The 20,691-nt window shown below is 34.7% G+C and overlaps 4 protein-coding genes across 4 annotated transcripts; 2 read left to right on the forward strand and 2 right to left on the reverse strand.

The window, feature by feature from the left end:
• The first annotated feature begins 573 nt into the window (after positions 1-573).
• On the forward strand, positions 574-5,212 carry LOC134269769 (dynein axonemal assembly factor 5-like). Its single transcript, XM_062751980.1, has 10 exons — positions 574-1,246; positions 1,379-1,621; positions 1,774-1,860; positions 1,983-2,215; positions 2,373-2,582; positions 2,733-2,870; positions 3,139-3,307; positions 3,773-4,071; positions 4,440-4,788; positions 5,031-5,212. Exons 1-10 carry the CDS (start codon positions 616-618, stop codon positions 5,156-5,158), a joined length of 2,487 nt encoding a protein of 828 aa, XP_062607964.1. The 5' UTR covers positions 574-615; the 3' UTR covers positions 5,159-5,212.
• Positions 5,213-6,163: 951 nt separating this feature from the next.
• On the reverse strand, positions 6,164-7,243 carry LOC134269732 (complement C1q-like protein 4). Its single transcript, XM_062751936.1, has 2 exons — positions 7,107-7,243; positions 6,164-6,611 (listed from the first exon to the last, which is right to left on the reverse strand). Exons 1-2 carry the CDS (start codon positions 7,237-7,239, stop codon positions 6,178-6,180), a joined length of 567 nt encoding a protein of 188 aa, XP_062607920.1. The 5' UTR covers positions 7,240-7,243; the 3' UTR covers positions 6,164-6,177.
• Positions 7,244-8,411: 1,168 nt separating this feature from the next.
• On the forward strand, positions 8,412-9,704 carry LOC134269748 (QRFP-like peptide receptor). The gene has a single exon (XM_062751951.1). The coding sequence runs from the start codon at positions 8,412-8,414 to the stop codon at positions 9,702-9,704; it is 1,293 nt and encodes a 430-aa protein (XP_062607935.1).
• A 346-nt stretch (positions 9,705-10,050) lies between these two features.
• On the reverse strand, positions 10,051-12,051 carry LOC134269733 (uncharacterized). The gene is made up of 4 exons (XM_062751937.1): positions 11,934-12,051; positions 11,751-11,809; positions 11,516-11,641; positions 10,051-11,358 (listed from the first exon to the last, which is right to left on the reverse strand). Exons 1-4 carry the CDS (start codon positions 12,004-12,006, stop codon positions 10,279-10,281), a joined length of 1,338 nt encoding a protein of 445 aa, XP_062607921.1. The 5' UTR covers positions 12,007-12,051; the 3' UTR covers positions 10,051-10,278.
• Between the last annotated feature and the right edge of the window lie 8,640 nt (positions 12,052-20,691).

Below are 20,691 nucleotides of genomic sequence, written 5' to 3' on the forward strand. Positions count from 1 at the left end.
GTCAAATTTTCAATTTGTCATTTCAAATTATTAATTTGTTATAACATATTGATACTTTGATAATTTGCCAAAAAAAAAACAAATTGCAAATTTGTTAAGGGACTGTCAATTTGTTATAACAAATTACTAAGCTATATAAAATTTACTAATTTGTTTGAACAAATTGATTTTGCCAAGTACCGGTAATAATTTTTTTTTTTTTAACAAATTAATAAATTAATTATTAATTTGTTATAAATATATGTAATATGTTTTTAAAAAGTGATCATTTGTTAAAACAAATTAATTAAAGATATAGCGGCGGTCCTATGCGTTTCCGTATGATACAATAAAATTTTATTTTATTTTTCCTGTGTCCAATTTAATTAATTTATGCACATAGGTCCCTTTAATGTCCATAACTCTTTCGGCTTCCTAAAAAAAATGTTACATTGTATATAAATTTCTTATCAGTTATATATATTTCACCCAATAATTTGATTAACTTAACTAATTTTAAAAACTCTATTTTGTATTGTGCAAAATTCAAGTCTGTGCTTGCTTTTCAAACAAGTCGGGATTGGAATTCTTGAATGATAAACAATAAATTGAAAACGAGGCGTTGCGATCAACAATATGGCGTGCGTGGACCAAAATTCCAATGCGGTTCTCCAAGGAATTGCTCGACATATTAATTGTTTGGGAGAAGAAAACAGAAATACAAGAAAGAAAGCATTAGAAGGCATAAAGAAAGAAACGCTACTAAGAAAACCAGCTCTCGAGGCATCAGAACTTCAATTGGTGTTCAGTGAAGTAGCAAAACCTTTGTTAAAAGTTTTCTCAGATCCTGTTGAAAAATGTCGAGAATTATCCATCGGTATTTTTCGAGAGTTTACAAACAAGGTAGAAAAGGCCGATGAGAGTTTACCGTATGTTATGCCAGTACTTGTTCAAAGACTAGGTCAACAAGAAATCACAGAACCTTCAGAGGAAATTCGGCTTATGTTGTCAGAATTTCTTACCCAGATTGTGGAATTTTCTGGAAAGAAATTGTCAGTATATTTAGATGACATAATAAGGATTTTACAAAGGACAATTATTGACCCATTCCCAGATGTAAAGAAGGAGAGCTGTAGATGTACTTCAAAAGTTGCAAAAACTATTCCTGAATATTTCCATATGCAGTCAGAATCTCTTATTAAACCATTGGTAATGACAATCACACACCAGCATGCAAAAGTCAGAACTTTAGTAGTTGAAACAATAGGTAAGAAAAACAAATGAATTCAATACTTGTCATCTATATAAATTAATTGTAACTTTCAATATTAATTAAGCTATTACATTGGCATCTTTGAACTACATTCAGACTTACAAATACATTGTCTTTTGACTGTAGGTGATGTTCTTCAGTATGGCAATGGTAAATCAATGGACAATGTGGTGTCGCATTTGGCCCAGCGATTATTTGATGATTCCCCGGCAGTCAGAAAGGCTGTGGTTAAAGTTGTCGGAGGGTGGCTGTTGGACTTGCCCGATCGCTACTCCTTCCACCATAAGTTAATACCCCTCCTGTTAACCGGGCTAGCAGACACTCAGCCAGAGATTGTAGAGCTAGCAGATTCATTGTGGTATGATGCAGGTAATTAGCAATACTTAAATTTCTTATTAGTCTCTATTTAATTTGAGGATATGTCTTAAGGGGGGGGTATTGTGATTGCCAAGGGGGAATTAAAAAAAACTAAAATTCAGTAAATTTAAATACATCATTTAATTCACCACTCCTTTTTGTAGGTCTAAAGTATGAACAAGAAAATGAAGGAGAGCTGAAGGATCAGTTAGATTTTTCCAAAGAGAAACCAGCACATTATCCACCTAATGGTAAGTCTATAAAGTGTTTGCAAGTAATCTACATTCAAAGACAAGGACATAAATTTTCATAAGTAATTTTAAATAAACAATCTTTTTCATAAAAAATCACTATGATGTTTTTTATTTCTAAGTGGAGAGACCAAACTTGGGCTGCCGAGTTTTGATCATGCGACACCTGTCTAAGATTCTGCCAGCCCTGATGAAGGACGTTACTGATTGGGTCGTCGCCACCAGACTGAAGTCGGCAGCTCTCCTCTACTGGCTTCTCCTGAATGCAGAGGATTATGTCACACAACACATGGCCGTGTTAACCTCTGGGATGTACAGAGCCTGCGCAGATGAAGAGCGCCAAGTTGTCAAAGACGTAAGATTACAATTATACACTTACTCAGATTACATTGTACTTGGTGTTTATACTGCTAAATTATTATTTTATTTTTCAAGCAGCTTTGCTAAAAAATGCAAATGAGGAATTTTTCACTTGATAGATATCTAATGTATATATAATATCTAAAACTTAGGTACAGAAGGCAGCTGAGTTAGTGGGATACTTTGTTTCTCCAGAAGTCTGGTGTAAGATGATACTCGCTAATGTGAAATCCATGCAATCATTCAATCCTCTGATGATCCTGGCTGCTGTCATCAGGGGATCAGAGCGGTCCACACTAAATCCTTACCTTCCCAAGATCATCACGGCACTGAACGACTCAGACATATGTTACACAACACAGGTAAAGATTACAATCATAAAACACATTGATATGATTTAATAACCACTAGATAATAAATTGCTGAAATTTCGTTTTTATTTTACTTCAAAACAAGGTTACAATCTTGAGAAATTTTTATGTCTTAGTAACTTAAGGTTTTTATATTTCCAGGTACAGATGCACTCCCAGCTGTTAAACTGTACGTCGGCGATTCTCCAGGTGTGTCAGGAGGACTGTGGGTTGGTCAGTCAGCAGCTCTTTAACCTCCTCATCACTGTTCTGTCCCAGAATCAGGACTCGAGAGATCAGGTAGCTACAATGGCAAATATTGAATAAAAGCAGTTTACAAATATTCTAATAAGATTTTTTGAAGTTATTTCTGCTTCCCTATAGAAACTGTCCAGAAGGAAACTTTTGACCACATTTTTTCGCCTGTTCACCAATTGAATATTGTTTGCAAACTGTGTGAAAGGGCAAAAATAACCCTGCATCCTAAACATAATAAAATATAGACATTTAAAGCCAAACTTGCAGGGAATCAATGCTCATTAATGTTTTTTCTGTTCTCATTTTACAGGTAAATGACCTTCTAGACAAGTTATATAAGGTCCAAGTCATGGAATCCCGACAGGAACTGTTCAGTAGACACACTAAGCCTCTGATAGAGGAGCTGAAGGCTACAGTAACTATGTGGTCAGTTCACTCCACTGAGAGACTGGTGTTTGATACCCTGCTTATTGAATGCGGTAAGTTGAAAATTCCACACGACCATGAAAAATAATGAAGTACTGTAAATCACAATTTATTCGCGAGAACTTTATTTTCGCGTAATTACGCGAGACGAGATGCTCGCGAAAATTTCATTCTCGCGTTTAATAGTATTCCTTAAGATTATATAGAGCAATGACCATAATTTGTGAAAATTTTGTCTCGCTAATAAAGAGTCAATGACTATCTCGCGAAAATAAGGTGTCGCGAAAATTAAGTGATCTATAGTAGTTAAACCAACATCAGACTTAACCTTGATTATGATAAGATTTAATCTGAATCTTACTCTCTTTCAAGGACCAGCTGTTATGATATGATTTAATCTGAATCTTATTCTCTTTCAAGGACAAGTTGTTATGATAAGGTTTTAATCTGAATCTTACTCTCTTTCAAGTACCAGTTGTTATGATAAGGTTTTAATCTGAATCTTACTCTTTTTCAAGGACCAGTTGTTGGCGATCTTCTTGATGACGTGGTGCCAATTTTTGTGACCAACCTTGACCCAGATAAGGACCCTGAGCTGCGACTGAAGTTCTTCTCCTTGCTGTCCAGACTGGTGATGAACTCCGGTTCTACGCTGGACTCCTGTCATAAGTTTGGGGAGTTTGCCGTGACAGTCGTGAGGGACATTATCGTCCCTAACTGTCTGTGGAAGGCAGGACGCGTGGCGGGGGCCATCAGAACTACCGCCGTATCCTGTATGTGGGCACTGCTACAGAGTGGTGTCCTCAGCAAGGAAATGGTCAGTGTGCATCAAGCTTTACAATATTTCTGTATCAAACACTCTTTACTTAAGTGACGTCAACATAATGCATTATATCTGGGCAGGTACTTGTGGATGGAGTTTGTCCTGGCAAAAATTTCGAAAAAGACCATTTTGTACCAGCTGAAATTGTGTTTTTAAAAGCTCAGTACCCATATGGATATCTAGTATAGTGATTGGTTATCAGTTTAAATTACTTGATTATAATCTGACATTCATAAATTAGATTAACTACATGTAGTTATGAAATTCTTTTTGTCAGAGGATTTAAAATGGGAGAGGTTTAGTTTGAAAAAAATGTGCTCACTTATAGCAAACATTGCTCATTATATACTTTTTCATTTCAGCTGTCCTCTGTTGTTGAAGATCTCTTAACTCAGATGATTACAACATTGGACGATGACAACAAAAGTACAAGACTCATTTGTTGTCGAGTTATGACCAGATTATTTGATCTGATGGGTGCAGAATTAGGTCAAGATCGCCTGCACAATATGTATCCAGATCTTCTCAAACGTTTAGATGACAGCAGTGATGAAGTCAGAGTCACTGTCTCTAAGACGTTTTTGGCCTATTTTGACTGCTTTGAAAATGGATATGATGTCACATTGTATAGAGCTCATTTAGAGGCAATTTACAAAGGACTCCTGGTGCATCTAGATGACCCAGAGCAAAAAATACAAGAAGCAATATTAGGTGAGTTAACCTTTTGCCTTTGATATAATTATGTTAATTTGGTACCTTATTTTTATAGATGTTAAACTGATTAAATTATTATTTAAAAAAATAATTTTTATTTTTGAAAAATTGTCTTCAACAGTTTAAATGTAGGGGTCAATTAATCCCGCTAAATATTAAGAACTAATTATTAACATTTTATGTATTATGATCAGTTATATAAGCTTGACATTAAGTGGCCATGATTAAAAAAATTTCAGAGGTACTGAAGAAATCGGGGTCAATCTGCCCTACAATGTTACTACAAGAGGTTGAGGAAGTGAAACATAAACATCGAACATCTGTATACTGCAATAAACTAATGGAGTACCTCAAAGGACTGCTATAACTGAGACTGCCCAGAAGCATCACTGCCAATGTGTTCTTTTGAGTCTAATTTATCAAATAAAAACAGTAATGGTTTTGTCTGTCCACTTATATGTTGGCAGATATGGCAGTTGATAGAGAGAGAGAGAGAGAGCTAATCGGAGTCCGCTTATAGCTATCTCCTACCGGCCAGAATAGTAGAGGATCATACATTTTGGCCGTGGTTTGCAACGATGACCTCTAAAATCATCAGAGGTCATGGAGGAGTAAACAAAATTTCTTGTTTATGAGTCACATCTGCCATATGTTCCTTATCACAATTGCACAAATGGTGAAAAAATCCATAAATAAATCAGATAAAACTATTTAAAATGAACTATAAACAATTATTATTAAAAACATCAGTAAGCATTTGATTTTATGCATTGTATATGCTGACAAGTTTATTGTTTCAACCAAAGCACTAGCGAAATTATAACTTTAAAAGTTTAAAGAAACTGATGATATACATGTTTCATCAGCTTGTTTGTCAATAGTTTCCCTGAGTGTTTAAAAACTGAATTGTTCTTGCGTAGAGCATGCTTTTGCATACCAAATCAACAGGGAGACTTTGATCTCAAGGAGAGGTCATCACGTTTATCACTACCTTTTCCTTTTAGTTTACAATTGATGTCATTTTTTCAGTGAAATGTCCAAATATGAAGCATGTGTCAGACTGTGGTACCTAAGAATCTTGAGTAGTCTGTGAATCTGATGTGTAAATTAAGTTCAAACATTTTTTTTAACCGCATTTGAAGTACAATATTTTGAATAATTTTCATATCGAGAAAACAAGGAAACGGGGTTACTACTAATACACTGTACCTCAAACCATAGAATGGTTTCAGAATGTTTTTAATTCACGTCTTAACCCCAATATTTCATTTGTACTTGCTTTCTTAGAAATACGAATTTCTTTTCTTAGACTGTTAGTGACACTGTGTAGAAATAATTTTAAAAAAAAAACGTTCAAATTACTATATGCATGTAGTTTTAATGCTTTCACAAAGGGTGCACAATAAATCCAGAAAACGTAGAGTAAGTGTCCCCAATATCAGCACCTGCTATTGTGTTTGTCCCACTGACGGATTCTGTCCGACACCAAACATCATCACCGGTGTCAAGTTGAAGAATGATGGAACCGGTCCGTCGCAGCCATTGTTCAGTATTGCCGTCGGAGAAGGTCAAGGCGACCGGTTGATTCTTCTTCATTATCCTTACGTGCAAAGTATGTTGAGAGGATTGCGGTGGAGACGTTATTTCAACAGCAAAGTGGTAAATTCCTGGATAAGGAGCAAGAAAAATGCCGTGTGTGGCCTTGTAGTTTCCACCAATATCCAATTTGACTTTATCGAAGATGATGTGGAACCCGTTCGGAGGATCAGTAATTCGGTGTGATAACTCGGCTACGAAGGCTACATTAGACCTTTGTTTCTCTGATTAAAAGAACAACGTATTTTCTTTATTATATGCATTTTTTCATCATCATTGCACTATTTATTCAGTAAAAACCTTCCCCTCTTCTATTAAAAAAAATAGAATAAAGTAAATTTACATACAGGTAATAATTTCATAATTAGCAAAAAAACATCTCCTTAAAAATAATCAAATCAAGTGAAATGTACAAGTTTTCATAAATAAAAGCAGAAATTAAGAATTTGAAACAAGCATCTGACGAAGAAATCCCAAAAATATAGAACTATTCATATTACTGAATGAAATTTACCCCCTGAATAACCTTGCAAATTTTTAAGAAAATATTTTTTGTACACAGTTTTCAAAGGGAGATTTGTTAACATATCTTAAGATTTCATCGGTTAATCATGGTTAATATTCGTCTTACTTACATGTACCTAGTATGTATCTAAATTACACACCAAATACAATACCTTATATACGAATACTAATATATGCGTGCTTTTAAAACATACCTTTGATGATCGACGAATTCAGACTAGCGATCACTGTCATAAATTCATTTCTTGTTACACATTCGTCTCCAAGATTGTTTAAAAGTAACCCGGAAACCGAAAGAAAACTTCCAAGATATAAAAACAAAATCATTGTACTTAACTCCAACCGGAGAGAACTATAACTGATAAGAATAAGCATGGAATCTAGTTAAATATCTAGATATGAAATAAGTACAGATTACAATTTTCGTTCCATTAGCACCTAAAAGAATCAAATTTTTAAAGGATATGAAAATCTTTCACGTTACCACAAAACTAAATCTTAAACAAAATCTTTAATCTATGCTAAATTGTTGTAAAAGTCAAGGAAACCAAAATTCAAATATTTCCCTATCTATATACCCTAACATAAGTGTTGTTTCCTCGAAATTTAGAGAAGAACTCAATAATCAATTAACGTTAAACACGTGATTGATATTTTGACTTAACTGAGTCTGTTTCATGACTTAGATCAAGTCGTAATTTTTTAAGTGTAAAAAACGTTACTGAGTGGACATTGGACGTGTACATATGTGACTTGTCTGATAGTTCTCTAACTGCCACCAGTAACATGTAAATTCCAAATTTATGAAAATTAGCAGTTGCTATGGTGTGAGATAGAAAAAATCCCTTCGTTAAGGTTCACACTTGGTTTGGAATGCATGGGATTTTCAAAGAAAAATTAAGGTTAGAGATAACTTAAATAGGCCATACCTGCCGACAAATCCTGTTCAATATAAAATATTGTTTAATTTAATAAATAAAAAAAATATTGGAAGTATTCGTACTTTTTTTCTATTACAAGTGGTTTTTAGGTAAACTGAAGTTAATGGATGTCGACAGTACTTAAATATCCTTAAATATTCATATACTGTTCAAATTAAATGTTTTCTTAAGTTTGATTGCATGGTATAATTAATCCGATAAATAAAAGAACTGCCATCGTATGACGTAGAAACCAGGTGCCAGATGGACCATTCCTGATTGCCTGCGATTTCTTTGTTGACCAAAGTCTTGGAGGAAACTTCCGCACCGATGCCTTATCGGAAGTCCTCCCGGTCCAATACACATGTTATTGTTTGCTTTCTTGTAGGCATTTGATCACATGGTGCAAATTTTTGAATCGTTATACTATAATGACGTAGAAATAATACAGCGAATAAATGGCAATCATTTAGAGCAATTCCTGATCGTTAAAAACAAAGTGCTTGAATGATGTAGTCATATCTACAGTTGTTATAAAAGACCATTAGTTCCCGTGTACCAGCTTCATCAAGGAATATCATGGCAAATTCAACTGCGAACCCTATTTACACAGAACTCACTAGTTTAGCTAACCAGTCGTTACTTAATGACACTTTGACCAATTTTACAACTACACCCACTCCCTACCAATGGAATTTTCAAAGACTGAAAGCCATGTGTTGTGCCCCTCCGAGAGGAAATTCATTTTTGCGTAAAGTGATGTGTGATTCCTTCTTTTTCCAAGTCTTTGATCACAGTAAGGTAGACACGCCGGAGATTTCGGAGACCTCCAAGACGCTCCTGATGGTACTATACTCCATCATCATCTTCGTCTCTCTGGTAGGAAATATGATGGTTCTTATAACCGTGTGTGGTAACAGAAACATGCGGTCCGTCACCAATGTCTTCATTCTGTCACTGTCTGTCAGCGACCTTCTCCTGTCGTTAATTGCCACGCCCATTAACATGGGGAACGTCATATCCACCTACTGGAAGTATGGCGCCTTTGCCTGTAAAATTGTCCCCTGCATCACGACATTTTGTGTGGCCTGCAGCTCACTGACTCTATGCTGTATCGCCTTTGAGAGATTTTACGCCATTGTGTACCCTCTGAAAGTGAAGTTTTTCCAAGCTTCCACAAGACTGGTTCCCTTACTGATCACAGTATGGGTGACATCTTTGGTATCAGGCATCCCCCAAGTTTTCTATTTTGAGCTTATAAAAGTGAAGGATGTGTGCGACAGAATTGTAGATGATATTTGCACTCTTCCTCTCATTACCAGTAAAACAATGGAGTTTTTCCAGCTGTGGCTGCCATTTCTGATCCTCTTTGTAGCCCCACTTCTAGTTATGACAATTCTTTATTCCATTATTATCGTCAAGTTATGGGGAAGGAGACCTATTGGGATAACTGTGAAAACTAACGACTCCTATCGTCTGAAACAGAAAAAGCGCGCAATAAAAATGCTAGTGACCGTGATGGTTCTTTTCATTATTTGCTGGCTGCCTATCCAAACATTCAATGCTGTAGGAGAGAAGGTATCCAGCATGACACCAGATGCCACTTTGCAGTGGAAGGCTTTTTTGAAGTGTCTGGCTTTGAGTAGCAGTTGTTACAACCCAGTTGTATATGCGTTTATGAATGAAAACTTCCGAAAAAACTTTGCCAGTTTATTGCCCTGTAAAAAGCGGAGAATTGAACCGCTCTCCGTCAGAGATGTCGACAAGAGGCGATCCATAATGACCAAACCTCAGAAAACATGGATCAAGTTTGGATCTGAAAATGCGACCAGCATACCGGGAACTAGAGGAACAAACGAAACAAAATGTTGATGAGTCATTTTTAAAACTTACTTTTCTCGGCATATGACTATTCTTAAAAGTAATTTGTATTAAGAATACATTCCTACCACTGAGGAGTAATTCAATAGATTAATCAGGGAATATTTTTTATTGTTGTATTTTATTTTTATATTGATAAGGAAAAACTAATACTTTCCCGTCAATCCAGGATAAACAAAGTAAGAAAATTTTGCATTGTTTATTAAACATCTTGACCTTTAACCTTAGCAATTTATTCATTCAATGTTTAATATCATTTATACATAATAATGATGAAAACAAAGATAAAGATCATGACAATGGCATTAATAAAAATATTGTTTCACAAACACCTGCATTTGCAACAGCAACCAAGAAAAATACACATAAAAAGATTTCATCTCATTTCATCAAGCATTTCATTAAAATGAACCAATAAACAGCACCACTTGTATGAACCTCGCTGGTGGTTGAACATGCATAAATATGCAGAGTGCTTCATGTATTCCTAATCCTTTCTTCTGAAATTTACATGTACTTGCATTCATCACAATATAATGTATATTTAAGACGTGATAATCGGAATTTACTTGGATTGTTTGAATCCTTTCTTTCCACCAAGCAGGCCCTTGTCATAATGGATGAAGGTCTTACGGTAATTTTTGCGAATGGAATTTAATACTATGCTTTCTATCTGTGCGAAATGTTTCTTTGGGGTATACCCATCACGGACAGATCGACACACAGTGACGAGTTTTGGGGGACTTTCCTTAAATACTTGCAGAATGTTGCTAAGTAATTGGCCCCTGGTGCTCACTTCCATAGCGTTAGTTCTGTGTTCCGTGACAGCAGTCTCTTTGGGAGAATTAGCTCCTTTGCATATAGTAAACATGGATGGGCCTATCAGTTGGTAGGTTTTTCGTGTTGTAGAAAGACAAAATCCAACTCTCTGTATAGCACTTAATTGCTTTAAATTTAACTTGAAGAGTTCTTTAATTATTCCATCGATAATCGAGTTCCTCTCTTTCCTCGTGGATTTGCAAATGTAAGGACGCCAAATACTTCTTTTCTTTTGGAAAATCTGCTTTGTCTCACTTATAATTTTGCTGTCACAATTTTCAGGTTTGTTTTCGGATATACACTTTGTACGCTTTACAAATTCAACGACTTCTGACAAATATTTGTCCAATACAGCCTCTCCACTTTGATGAAGTGGGCAGAACAACTGAAAGAGATAATTATCCAACGTGTTCGAATCAACGGAGAGGTCATAGAGAGACTGTGATGCATACTCACAACCGAAAAAGTCTTCGTCAATGTCAAGTATCATGTTATCAAAAGCTTCAGGGGTCGTCTGCAGGTATTCCTTAGCCACGTCTTCTCTCATTTCTGTGTAATGGATAGACCTTTTGATGATGCATGCATCTTCTTCCATCGCCACCTCCATGTCGGTTTCATCAGCAGACGTGAACACGCAGGATTTTTGCTGCTCCGTGTCCTCTGCTATGCACATACAAAATGCTTTGTCGGTACCGTTTTTGGTCTGCTTTGTAATTGTCCAGCCGAGGTGGATTGTTCCAGATGTCCTGGTCTCATTGTGGTTCACTTGGTCCCATTTTGGCCAAATCCAGATAACGTTTTTAATCAGTCCTGCCATGGCTGCCGCCTGTGAAAAGAGAAAATATAACGCTTCATTGGTTTTATGTGGTCGAACACATTTCATCAAAAGTGCATTTATTTTTCTTTTGAAACATCATTATCTTGCAATTATTTTCCTTCAAGTTGATCTTATAAAAACATTAAAAAAAAAAACAGCAATGTACCGTAATAAACCCGTCGTTGCGTTGCATCATAATATTTATGTCTTTAGGATTTTTTGGCCATTTGAAAAATGGATATCCCTCCAAATAGAAATTCGATGCCATGTCGCTGTGTCCGTCTATGTGGATCTAACAAATCAATGTATCATTTTAAGCAGTTATACAATTATATCATGAGCAAAAAAATATGGATAGATTTTAAAGAATATATTCTCTATAAAAAAAACGAAATACTAACAAGAGTAACCCCTTTTGAAATTCTTCCATGATCAGCTGCTCGAAGCCAGTATGGCAGAACTATATTTAAAAAAATAATTACTAGTATATAGAATTCACATTTATTAATTAATAATGCATGGTAGATAATTCTCGCATTAAAAATCTGAAAAACACATGTGTGTCTGATATTTCTTTGTCTTACCTTCGTGATGCTCTTCTACCACGTGGACGGGTAAATCACTCCATTGTCGGACCGGATGTTTCTCTGCCGCCATTAATGTCCATGTATCCTTGTATCCGGCTACAACATTCTTCTTTGGAAATAATGTAATCTTGTGAATAAGAAGAATGCCAATCACAATTAATAAGGTCATCAACACGATTAAATGCCATGACCTCTTCGTTCGCATCTTCATGACAACAATGTTGCCACAAATGCCACTTAATGACCGTCATTTCATATCGTACTATTTACAAGTAAATTGATACAAAAGTATGAAATTTAAAACCCTCAGCTCCCATATGTGACCATTACAATGAATACTTGAGTCTGACTATGATTTATCTATATACCTATGAAGCAAATTTAAAAATTCTAGTTTTGATATTCCAATGTTATCATTCATTGTACAGGCACCATGCAACAAATCATTCAAAATAGATTAATAAAAATGTAAGTTGATGAGATTCAATAAATACTAATCTTTAAGCCAATCTTCACTGAAAATAAAAATACTACCTGTTACAAGGATGTAATAGGAATTAATAGAGACAACTGTTTGTTGAAGTGGTCACATATGGAAACAGTTTCAGATTTCAAACCACTCGCCCAGAATATTGATTTGCATCGAATGGCAATCAGTACTGCTCTGAACCAATATGAAATTTTTGAACTATTAAATAATGTGCAATGAAATTTAAAAACTTTCATAACAATAACTTGGAATAATGCTTTAGGTAAATCACGGTTTATTGCTTTAAAAAAATCTTACCTGCGACCTACTATCATGTTGTAAATTTTGAATTTACTAGGGGAGGTAAATGCAAAATTGTAAATTTTGCATTTACCCCCCCCCCCCTTGTAAATTCAAAATTTACAAAATGATACTACCTAAAGCAGTTAACATGGTTAAACGTAATATTGACAAGACAAAAATGTATTGTGTAGATGTAAAGTTCTTGAATTCTTTGATAAACTTTCTTTAAAAGGCGGGTGTGACCGGTCAACAGGGGATGCTTTCTCCCCCTCAGGAATCTGATCTCACCCGGAATTTCCAGGGGTACGTGTTTTAACTTTTAAGCCCTCTTCACATTTTCGTGTCTAGATTGTTTTTAGTTCGATTATTGTTCGTTATCGTCCACTTTTCTTTTATATTGAAAATATTTAAAAACGTATATACATCTCTAAAACATTAAGTACTTTGGAGCTTTATTTTTGTTTTTCCTTTATGTTTTTAACTTCTATCGATACTGTTCTCCTACTCTAAAACGAATTTTGGGTGAAATTCCATTAAAATTACTAGTTTGGTAATTTTTTTTTTTTTGATTAACTCATAGATGTCATCACTTGATATCTATTCAAATTCTCACGTGAAGTATACTGTGTTTTTTGACCAATGAACGTAATCTGTGTTCTTGCAAATCATGGTATGATTAAAAATATATATATAAATGGGTAAAGGAGATGATTTTAACTTTTCAATCGTTAACTTCCTTTGCTTATGCAGCAATATACCTTCATCACCTGCCTATGACATTTATATTTTTCAGTTGAGAATTTCTAAAACGAGGTAAGTTATTGATAGACAAGTTGCTGGATCAAAAAGTTCAATGGTCAATACAATGACCTTGTCAGCAAATTCAGTTTATCATTAAGTCAAATGCTGACAGACATTTTTAAAACTAATCGTTAGGCCATTACAAAGACAATAAATTACCGACGGATTTTCCGTCATTTTCCGAACATGACAAGGAGCACACGGCAGGTTTTTACTGGTCGACAGGGGATGCTCACTCCTCTGTGGCACCTGATCCTTCCTCTCACGTTTTGGGGGTCCATGTTTGCTCTTCTCTTATATGTATCTTTAATTGGACCTTTGAGCTTGGATATTGTTCCTTCTCTTATTCTCCATATATTTCATTAAACAATATAGCAAGTAATTTTGATCACTAAGAAACGCCAAAATTATTCAATACAAGAAACCACTGAACACTCTCACCTCTGTATAAGATTGGAGTGGAATGATTTATATATTTCCTAACGTCATCGCTTTGTAAAAGTGAACCAAATTGAATGCACAAGAATCACTGCATTACCTGTTCGCCGTGGTCTGTTTTACTTGTGCAAATACTTACGGGGGCTAAATTATGGGAAAAGAAACAATTTCAACATATAAAATAAAATAAAATTAGAAAAGTAGCATATGTCAATAAATGTACTAGAATATTGGGGACAGTCAGATGCATTTTTCTCCTTTTGCTGGAAAACATTCCTTTTCTAAGGAAGAAATTCTTCAAAATCACATGTCAGTTTTGAATATTTTTAATATCTCACAGAACCAAAATGAATTTGAACTACTATAAACATATATTGGATTCGAAAAATTCATAAAAATCCTTACAAAGATACATAGTGGGTTCCAGCAAATGTTTAACCAAGCCCCTTTCTTTACTCCTCACTAAGATAAACATAAACAGTAGAGCACGAATTTCGAGAGTACTGTGCAACAATATATTTAAGATGTGGTGTAAATCAGTTGTGGAAACTTTAGAAAAAAATATAAGGAACTTTTGGACAATTTAAAATCGCAAGATTTTACCAAAACCAACAGCTTAAGCTCAAATCTATAAACAACCATTCCCCACAATAAATTAAAGTCCAGGCTTTTTTATATCATATCTATGTTGTTTTGGAAACCAGGTCTTCCAACAATCTTTTGGAATTCCCATGTGAACCAATTGCACCTCGTTATAAGCAGACCTATTTTTGTATTCACATGAAGCAGAATTTGTGCAAAATCTTATGAAAAAAAGAAAACACTTGCTGTATATAGCCTTAAACACAACATTTCGATTTATTGATGACGTGTCGTCGATTAACAATGGTAATGGTAATTTCCATTCCAATATCATTACGATATTTCCTGGTGTGCTTCAGATAAAAGATACCACAGAATCTGACACATCTGTTTCATATTTGGATATGTTACTTGTTTCATCAACTTGTTTTTCAATAATTTACCTCGTTTTAGATATTGCTCGTACGTAGAGAAGGATATGGAGATAACGAGCAGTATTCAATCTCAAATTCCATAAAACAATAAAAATAGGAGCAGAGCAAACACGGACCTCCGAAACATCAGAGATGGGATCAGGTATATGGAGGAGTGAGCATCCCCTGCCGACCGGTCACACCCGCTGTTAGCTGCAATAATGTAGCCCTCTCCCCCCCTTTTTTTTTTTTTTTTTTTTGGGAGAGGGCTACAACTCCTTAGGATCTTCATAATGGTGCAGGTGCGGGAGTGATTTGCTCCCGCACGGATTTCGGCTCAAATTAACAGTAAATGGCTATTTTATTAACATTTCTTACCTTGACTCCAAATAAGTAGTCATCCAAGACGTAAACCAATGCAAAAATATACAGAACGATCCCTATATTGCTTATTTTTCGTGTATGTCAACATCACAACTCGAATTTATCCGCCATGTTTACTGACCTTGATAGATTGTATTTTGGGACAGCCAATGAGAATTTAGGTTCTATAGGAGCGGATCTTTTTGGAATTCCCTTATTTTAAACATAAATATTGCTGCTTGCATAAAAATAACACTTAAAATGGTTTTATATACCTATGTTTTTGTGATGAAATTCAGCACATACATTTATAAACACCGATAATTGCTTTATTCAGTTGTTCTAAATTTCAAGCGAAAGTCTCATTACGTCACGCGTGAACTGTCATGGCTGCTGAAGTAAACTAGGCCTACCAGGAAACATGCAGAGTTATTTTACAAGTTTTTCGCATTTAACGGGGTCTACTGTTGACAGTGAATAAAAAATTCGTCTTATTAGAAGTAAGTTGAATGTAAAAATAATTTATTTTGCCTGCAGTCGCTCCTATTAAAAAAAAATATTTGCACCATTACGGAGATGCGATGGAATTGTAGCCCTCTCCAGAAAACATCAGATTAAAAAAAATCGGAGAGGGCTACATTATTGCAGCTAACCCGCTGTGTGCTCCCTGTCATGATCGGGAAATAACGGAAAAATCCATCGTCAATTCAGTGTATAAATAATGGACCAACAATTAGCATGAAAAACGTCAGTCAGCATTTGACTCAATGATAAATTGTATTTGCTGACAAGGTCATTGCATCGACCATAGAACTTACGAAATGATGACTTTAAACGAGACTGCTAATATTCTTGTTTCATCAACTTGCTTGTCAATAATTTACCTCGTTTAAGAAATTGTTCATACTTAGAGCATGCTCTTGCGTATCTAATCAACCGAGATAAATATACTCCGTATGCAGGTGATGAAGGTATATTGCTGCATAAGTAAGGGAAGTTGACGATATAAAAGTGAAAGTCATCACGTTTATCATATAGCTTGGTTGTTAGATTACCATTAGCGTCTTTTTCAAGTAAAATATCCAAGTATGAAGAAGATGCATAAGACTCGGTGGTATCTTTATCTCAAGCTAACCAGAATATATCGTATTGACGTAGGAATGGAAATTACCATTGTTAATTGACAAAACAAAGTCGATATATCTAAATGTCGAGTTGAAGGCCTCAGCAAGTGTTTTCTTCTTTTCACGCATAACATTTTGCACAAATTCTGCTTCATATGAATATAAAAATAGATCTGCTAATAACGGAGTGCAATTGGTACCCATGGGAATTCCAATAGATTGTTGGAATACCTGGTCTCCAAAACCCACATAGATATTGTCAATCAGACACTCAAGCATCTCTTTGATGTCAACTTCAGAGTACTTGTGTGTGCAATCAGAATGTGTTTTAACAGAATAATTTTGCAAATGACCAATGACCAGGTAAGTAAATTTACGAGTTCCTTTTTTATTGAAAAAGCAGCTGTCAATGATATCAAAAAGCCTGGACTTTAATATATCGTGGGGAATGGTTGTGTATAAAGTTGAAAAGTCGTCAGTTTTTAAGCTGGTGATTCTGGTAAAATCTTGCGATTTCAAATTGTCCAAAAGTTCCTTGGAATTTTTGAGTATCCACATCTGATTCACACACTTCTTGAATATATTGTTGCAAAGTACTCTTGAAGTTCTTCCTTCGCTACTGTCAATATCTTAGTGAGGAGTAATGAAAGAGGCTTGGTTGAACATTTACTGGAACCCGCAATGTATCTTTGTTTGTAAGATTTTTATGAAGTTTGAGAATCCAATATATATTGGGTAGTTCAAATTCATTTTGGCTCTATGGAATATTAAAAAGATTTAAAACTGACATATTATTTTGAAGAAGTTCTTCCTTAGAAAGGGAAGTATGAGTGTAAGTAGGATTACCACTTGTAGAATTAAATCCAAGTTCTTCTAAAAGACAATTTATATAATGAGCCTTACAAACGAAGACAATGTTGTTACCTGCTTTGTCGGCAGGAACCAGTACGTACTGATCATTCTCTTGCGTATCGAATCGAATCAACTGAGATATATAAACTCCGTATGCAGGTGATGAAGGTATGTTAAAGATAAATCAGGGAATTGACGATAGAAAAGGGAATTGACCATAGGAAAGGGAACTGACGACAGAAAAGTTAAAATAATCACGTCAATCATAGAGCTTGGTTGTTAGATAACCATTAACGTCTTTTTAAAGTAAAATATCCTATGAAACATCATTATCTCCCTAAATATCATTTCATGAAAACATTTTGAGAAATTTTATGAATGTTAAAGTTGATGATAACGAAAAGTGATCGATCTAAAAAAAAAATCTATAAACATTACAAAATAACTAGTAAATAACGGTAAATTCTTAAAACTTAATTTTTGAAGAATTGATTCACGATAATGTCAAAATGTATTCATTTGTGGTATATTTATGTATTCATTTATGTGATAAAGCATACAATACTTTATCAATTTAAATACCTATTTGCTCTAGTCTTCGAATATAAAAGCAAACCATCGAAATTGAACCGAATTAATTCATCTTAATTGTTTAAGAGACATGCAAAAAAGCAACGGTGAAAATTTCGAAAAAAATATGTTTTGTAGCAATCATGAGTATTGGACAAATAGTATAATTAATGTATTCACTAGACCGTGGAGCACGGTTTAGTATTGACACAGATTTTTTATAAGAATTGATTTTTTAAAATTCATTATTTCTCTGAATGTAGTTATATTTGTAAATCGTCATTCCTTTGCCTAGATCAGATATCATCTTAATGTACGAGTGTATGAAGCACTGGCTTTAAAAGTCACTCATCCGATGGATTCCAGTATGTACGTATTAAACTATACATAGGTGATAGACTTAAGATATAAATGCTTATCGCCAAAGCAAATACGGTTTCAAAATTATAAACTTGTAGAAAGATGACACCTCCGTTGTAGAATATTTGATTTTTAAAACTTTTCACGAATCTTAAGAGTTCAGAGTGCAATATCTTATTTACATGCAATCTGATAATTTTCATGTAAACTATATCTGTGTGTAATGGAATTTTATCATGTGGTTGAAATCTTTGACTGTAGTTTCTTTTAAATTTGAAAGTGATCAATGAGTACCTCAGAGAGTCTCCTCTTATACACAGACTTCTGTTGATTGTATTTCTCTAGCATTCATTGTCAGGGGCGCAACTGTTTTCAGTCACATATTTAAAAATCTATTTGTCCTAAAAGACACTAAGAATCAGGTTAAAAAATTTTTAGTACTTCATACAATCATATAGAGAAATATCATAGTTTTACATTCATGCAATCTCATCTTAGAGTTTCAATTATATAGTAGTAATTTATTCAAGAGGTACTTACAGAGCGGTTCAAGCAGATTGCATGACTTAATAATTATTTTTTGGAAACATATCGTATTAAACCACCTCGCTTGTGCTGTACGTGCCTTTCGCCTGCCTATTTATATAACTATGACCTTACCCTTCCAAGCAATAGCTTTAGGTGCCTCCATTGGTATTTTGTACCTGTGAAAGGTAAGTTTTTGCAAATATTATTGTCTTACTTATCTAGATGTAGCATATCAACTGTCAAAGCTGCAGTATGTCGAAGATGTTCCGAGTAAATATTGGTAGTGTGTCACAGGTTGCAATTATAAGCCAGGTTATATATATCAGATTTCGTTAGAGTGGTTATGAATGAGGCTTGCATATTTGCACTTTGATCACAGTTATAGTTTGAGATATCCAACATAAAATGAATCATGCAAACGTTCTCTATATTCAATAGTTAATGGTATAATGTACCCGTAGGAAGCAATTTCATTTAAGAGGGGCCGGGGCAATCATGAAAACAAAGAAAAAGGTAAATAAATGAGAGTAATTATTGGGGGGGGGGGGTATAAACCTGGTAGTTAGCTGAGCTTTCTATAGTATTCTATATATCGGGAAAATTATGGAAGGGGGAAGGATTACCCCCCCCACCCCACCCCACCCCACCCCCTGGTGTTTACGGCCATGTGGGAAGTTGTTTGCTTATAGAATAACGTATGAAAATTACGCAAAAGTAGAATCCCCAACTCCATTCAAACAATGCAAATGAACAGATTCTGAATTAAACTCTAAAACGTTTGAGGTGGAATTAAGTTCTGTTTGCGGAATGAGCATCCTCTAATGACCACGTGTTCCTTATGATCGAGAAAAACGGAAAATACATACCCAATACATTGTGTAAATAATGGCTTTACAATTAGTATGAAAAAGTTCAGTCAGAATTTGTGTTAATGATATATTATTATTTGCTTACAAAGTCATTGTATCGACCATAGAGCTTGCAAAATGGTGACTGCTGATATTCTTGTTTCCTCAACTTGTTTGTCAATAACTTGCCTATGAATACTGATGAGTATGGGGTGAATGTCTGATAGTTGATTTGAAACACAAGAGCATTTTATACGTGTATTTAACAATTCTGAAACGAGGCAAGCGTTTGACAATGAAAGATATGAAAATAACGAACAGTATTCAATATCAAAATTCATAAAACAATACAAAATAGAAGCAGAGCAAACACGGACCCCAAAACCTCCCAGGTCACACCCGCCGCGTGCTCCTGTCATGATCGGAAAATAATGGTAAATTCCGTCGTACATTCAGTATATAAATAATAGACTAACAATTAGAATGAAAAACGTCAGTCAGCATTTGACTCAATGATATATTGTATTTGCTGACAAAGAAGTCAATAAAACAAGAATTTCAGCAGACTCGTTCAAAGTCATCATTTCGCAAGCTCATATTCCTAAAATGCCTCCTTCACTCCTGTTTTTCATAGTGATTATGAGAAGTCAAGAAAAAGGCTTGGTAGAATATTCATTGAAATTAGTTACATTAGTTATATGGTTTTGGTGAGAATTTGTATAACAACGAGCTTAATACATTTTAAATCCGTACTAATCATTGCTGCTTTTATGTAGATAAGCATGTTGATTTTACAACCAATCCAAACATTTTGCAATGCTTAAACAAAAAAAAATTCTTAAGTGTAAAAATATTATTCTATGCATGTTTCATTCATAGGACCCAGTTGAAGGATTGTCCGAATATTTTCAAATAAAATGAGTAATGAATTAATGAACTTCATTTTTTTATTTCCAATACTCCAGCGACTGTTTTGATTTATATCATATGTTATCTCCTACTTCTTACATTTAAATGATACATCGAGTGAGAAGGTAACAATAAAGTTTGTTGGAAGTTTGCTTTATTTTTCATTAAAAAATTGACTTTTCACTTTTCAGGCAA

The sequence above is a fragment of the Saccostrea cucullata genome, unplaced genomic scaffold, assembly GCF_032062105.1.
Source record: "Saccostrea cucullata isolate Sc308-1 unplaced genomic scaffold, CSIRO_AGI_Scuc_v1 ctg382, whole genome shotgun sequence".
Lineage (NCBI taxonomy): Eukaryota > Metazoa > Mollusca > Bivalvia > Ostreida > Ostreidae > Saccostrea > Saccostrea cuccullata.

Excerpts from the sequence above, each read along its gene's own strand:
- LOC134269769 (XM_062751980.1), top strand. The coding sequence starts at position 616 with ATGGCGTGCGTGGACCAAAATTCCAATGCGGTTCTCCAAGGAATTGCT. Across the intron at positions 2,216-2,372 it reads AGCGCCAAGTTGTCAAAGAC|GTACAGAAGGCAGCTGAGTT; the intron begins GTAAGATTACAA and ends TCTAAAACTTAG. Across the intron at positions 2,871-3,138 it reads ATCAGGACTCGAGAGATCAG|GTAAATGACCTTCTAGACAA; the intron begins GTAGCTACAATG and ends CTCATTTTACAG.
- LOC134269732 (XM_062751936.1), bottom strand. The coding sequence starts at position 7,239 with ATGATTTTGTTTTTATATCTTGGAAGTTTTCTTTCGGTTTCCGGGTTA. Across the intron at positions 6,612-7,106 it reads GAATTCGTCGATCATCAAAG|AGAAACAAAGGTCTAATGTA; the intron begins GTATGTTTTAAA and ends TCTTTTAATCAG.
- LOC134269748 (XM_062751951.1), top strand. The coding sequence starts at position 8,412 with ATGGCAAATTCAACTGCGAACCCTATTTACACAGAACTCACTAGTTTA.
- LOC134269733 (XM_062751937.1), bottom strand. The coding sequence starts at position 12,006 with ATGGCGGCAGAGAAACATCCGGTCCGACAATGGAGTGATTTACCCGTC. Across the intron at positions 11,810-11,933 it reads GGTAGAAGAGCATCACGAAG|TTCTGCCATACTGGCTTCGA; the intron begins GTAAGACAAAGA and ends TTTTAAATATAG. Across the intron at positions 11,642-11,750 it reads TTTCAAAAGGGGTTACTCTT|ATCCACATAGACGGACACAG; the intron begins GTTAGTATTTCG and ends TTGATTTGTTAG.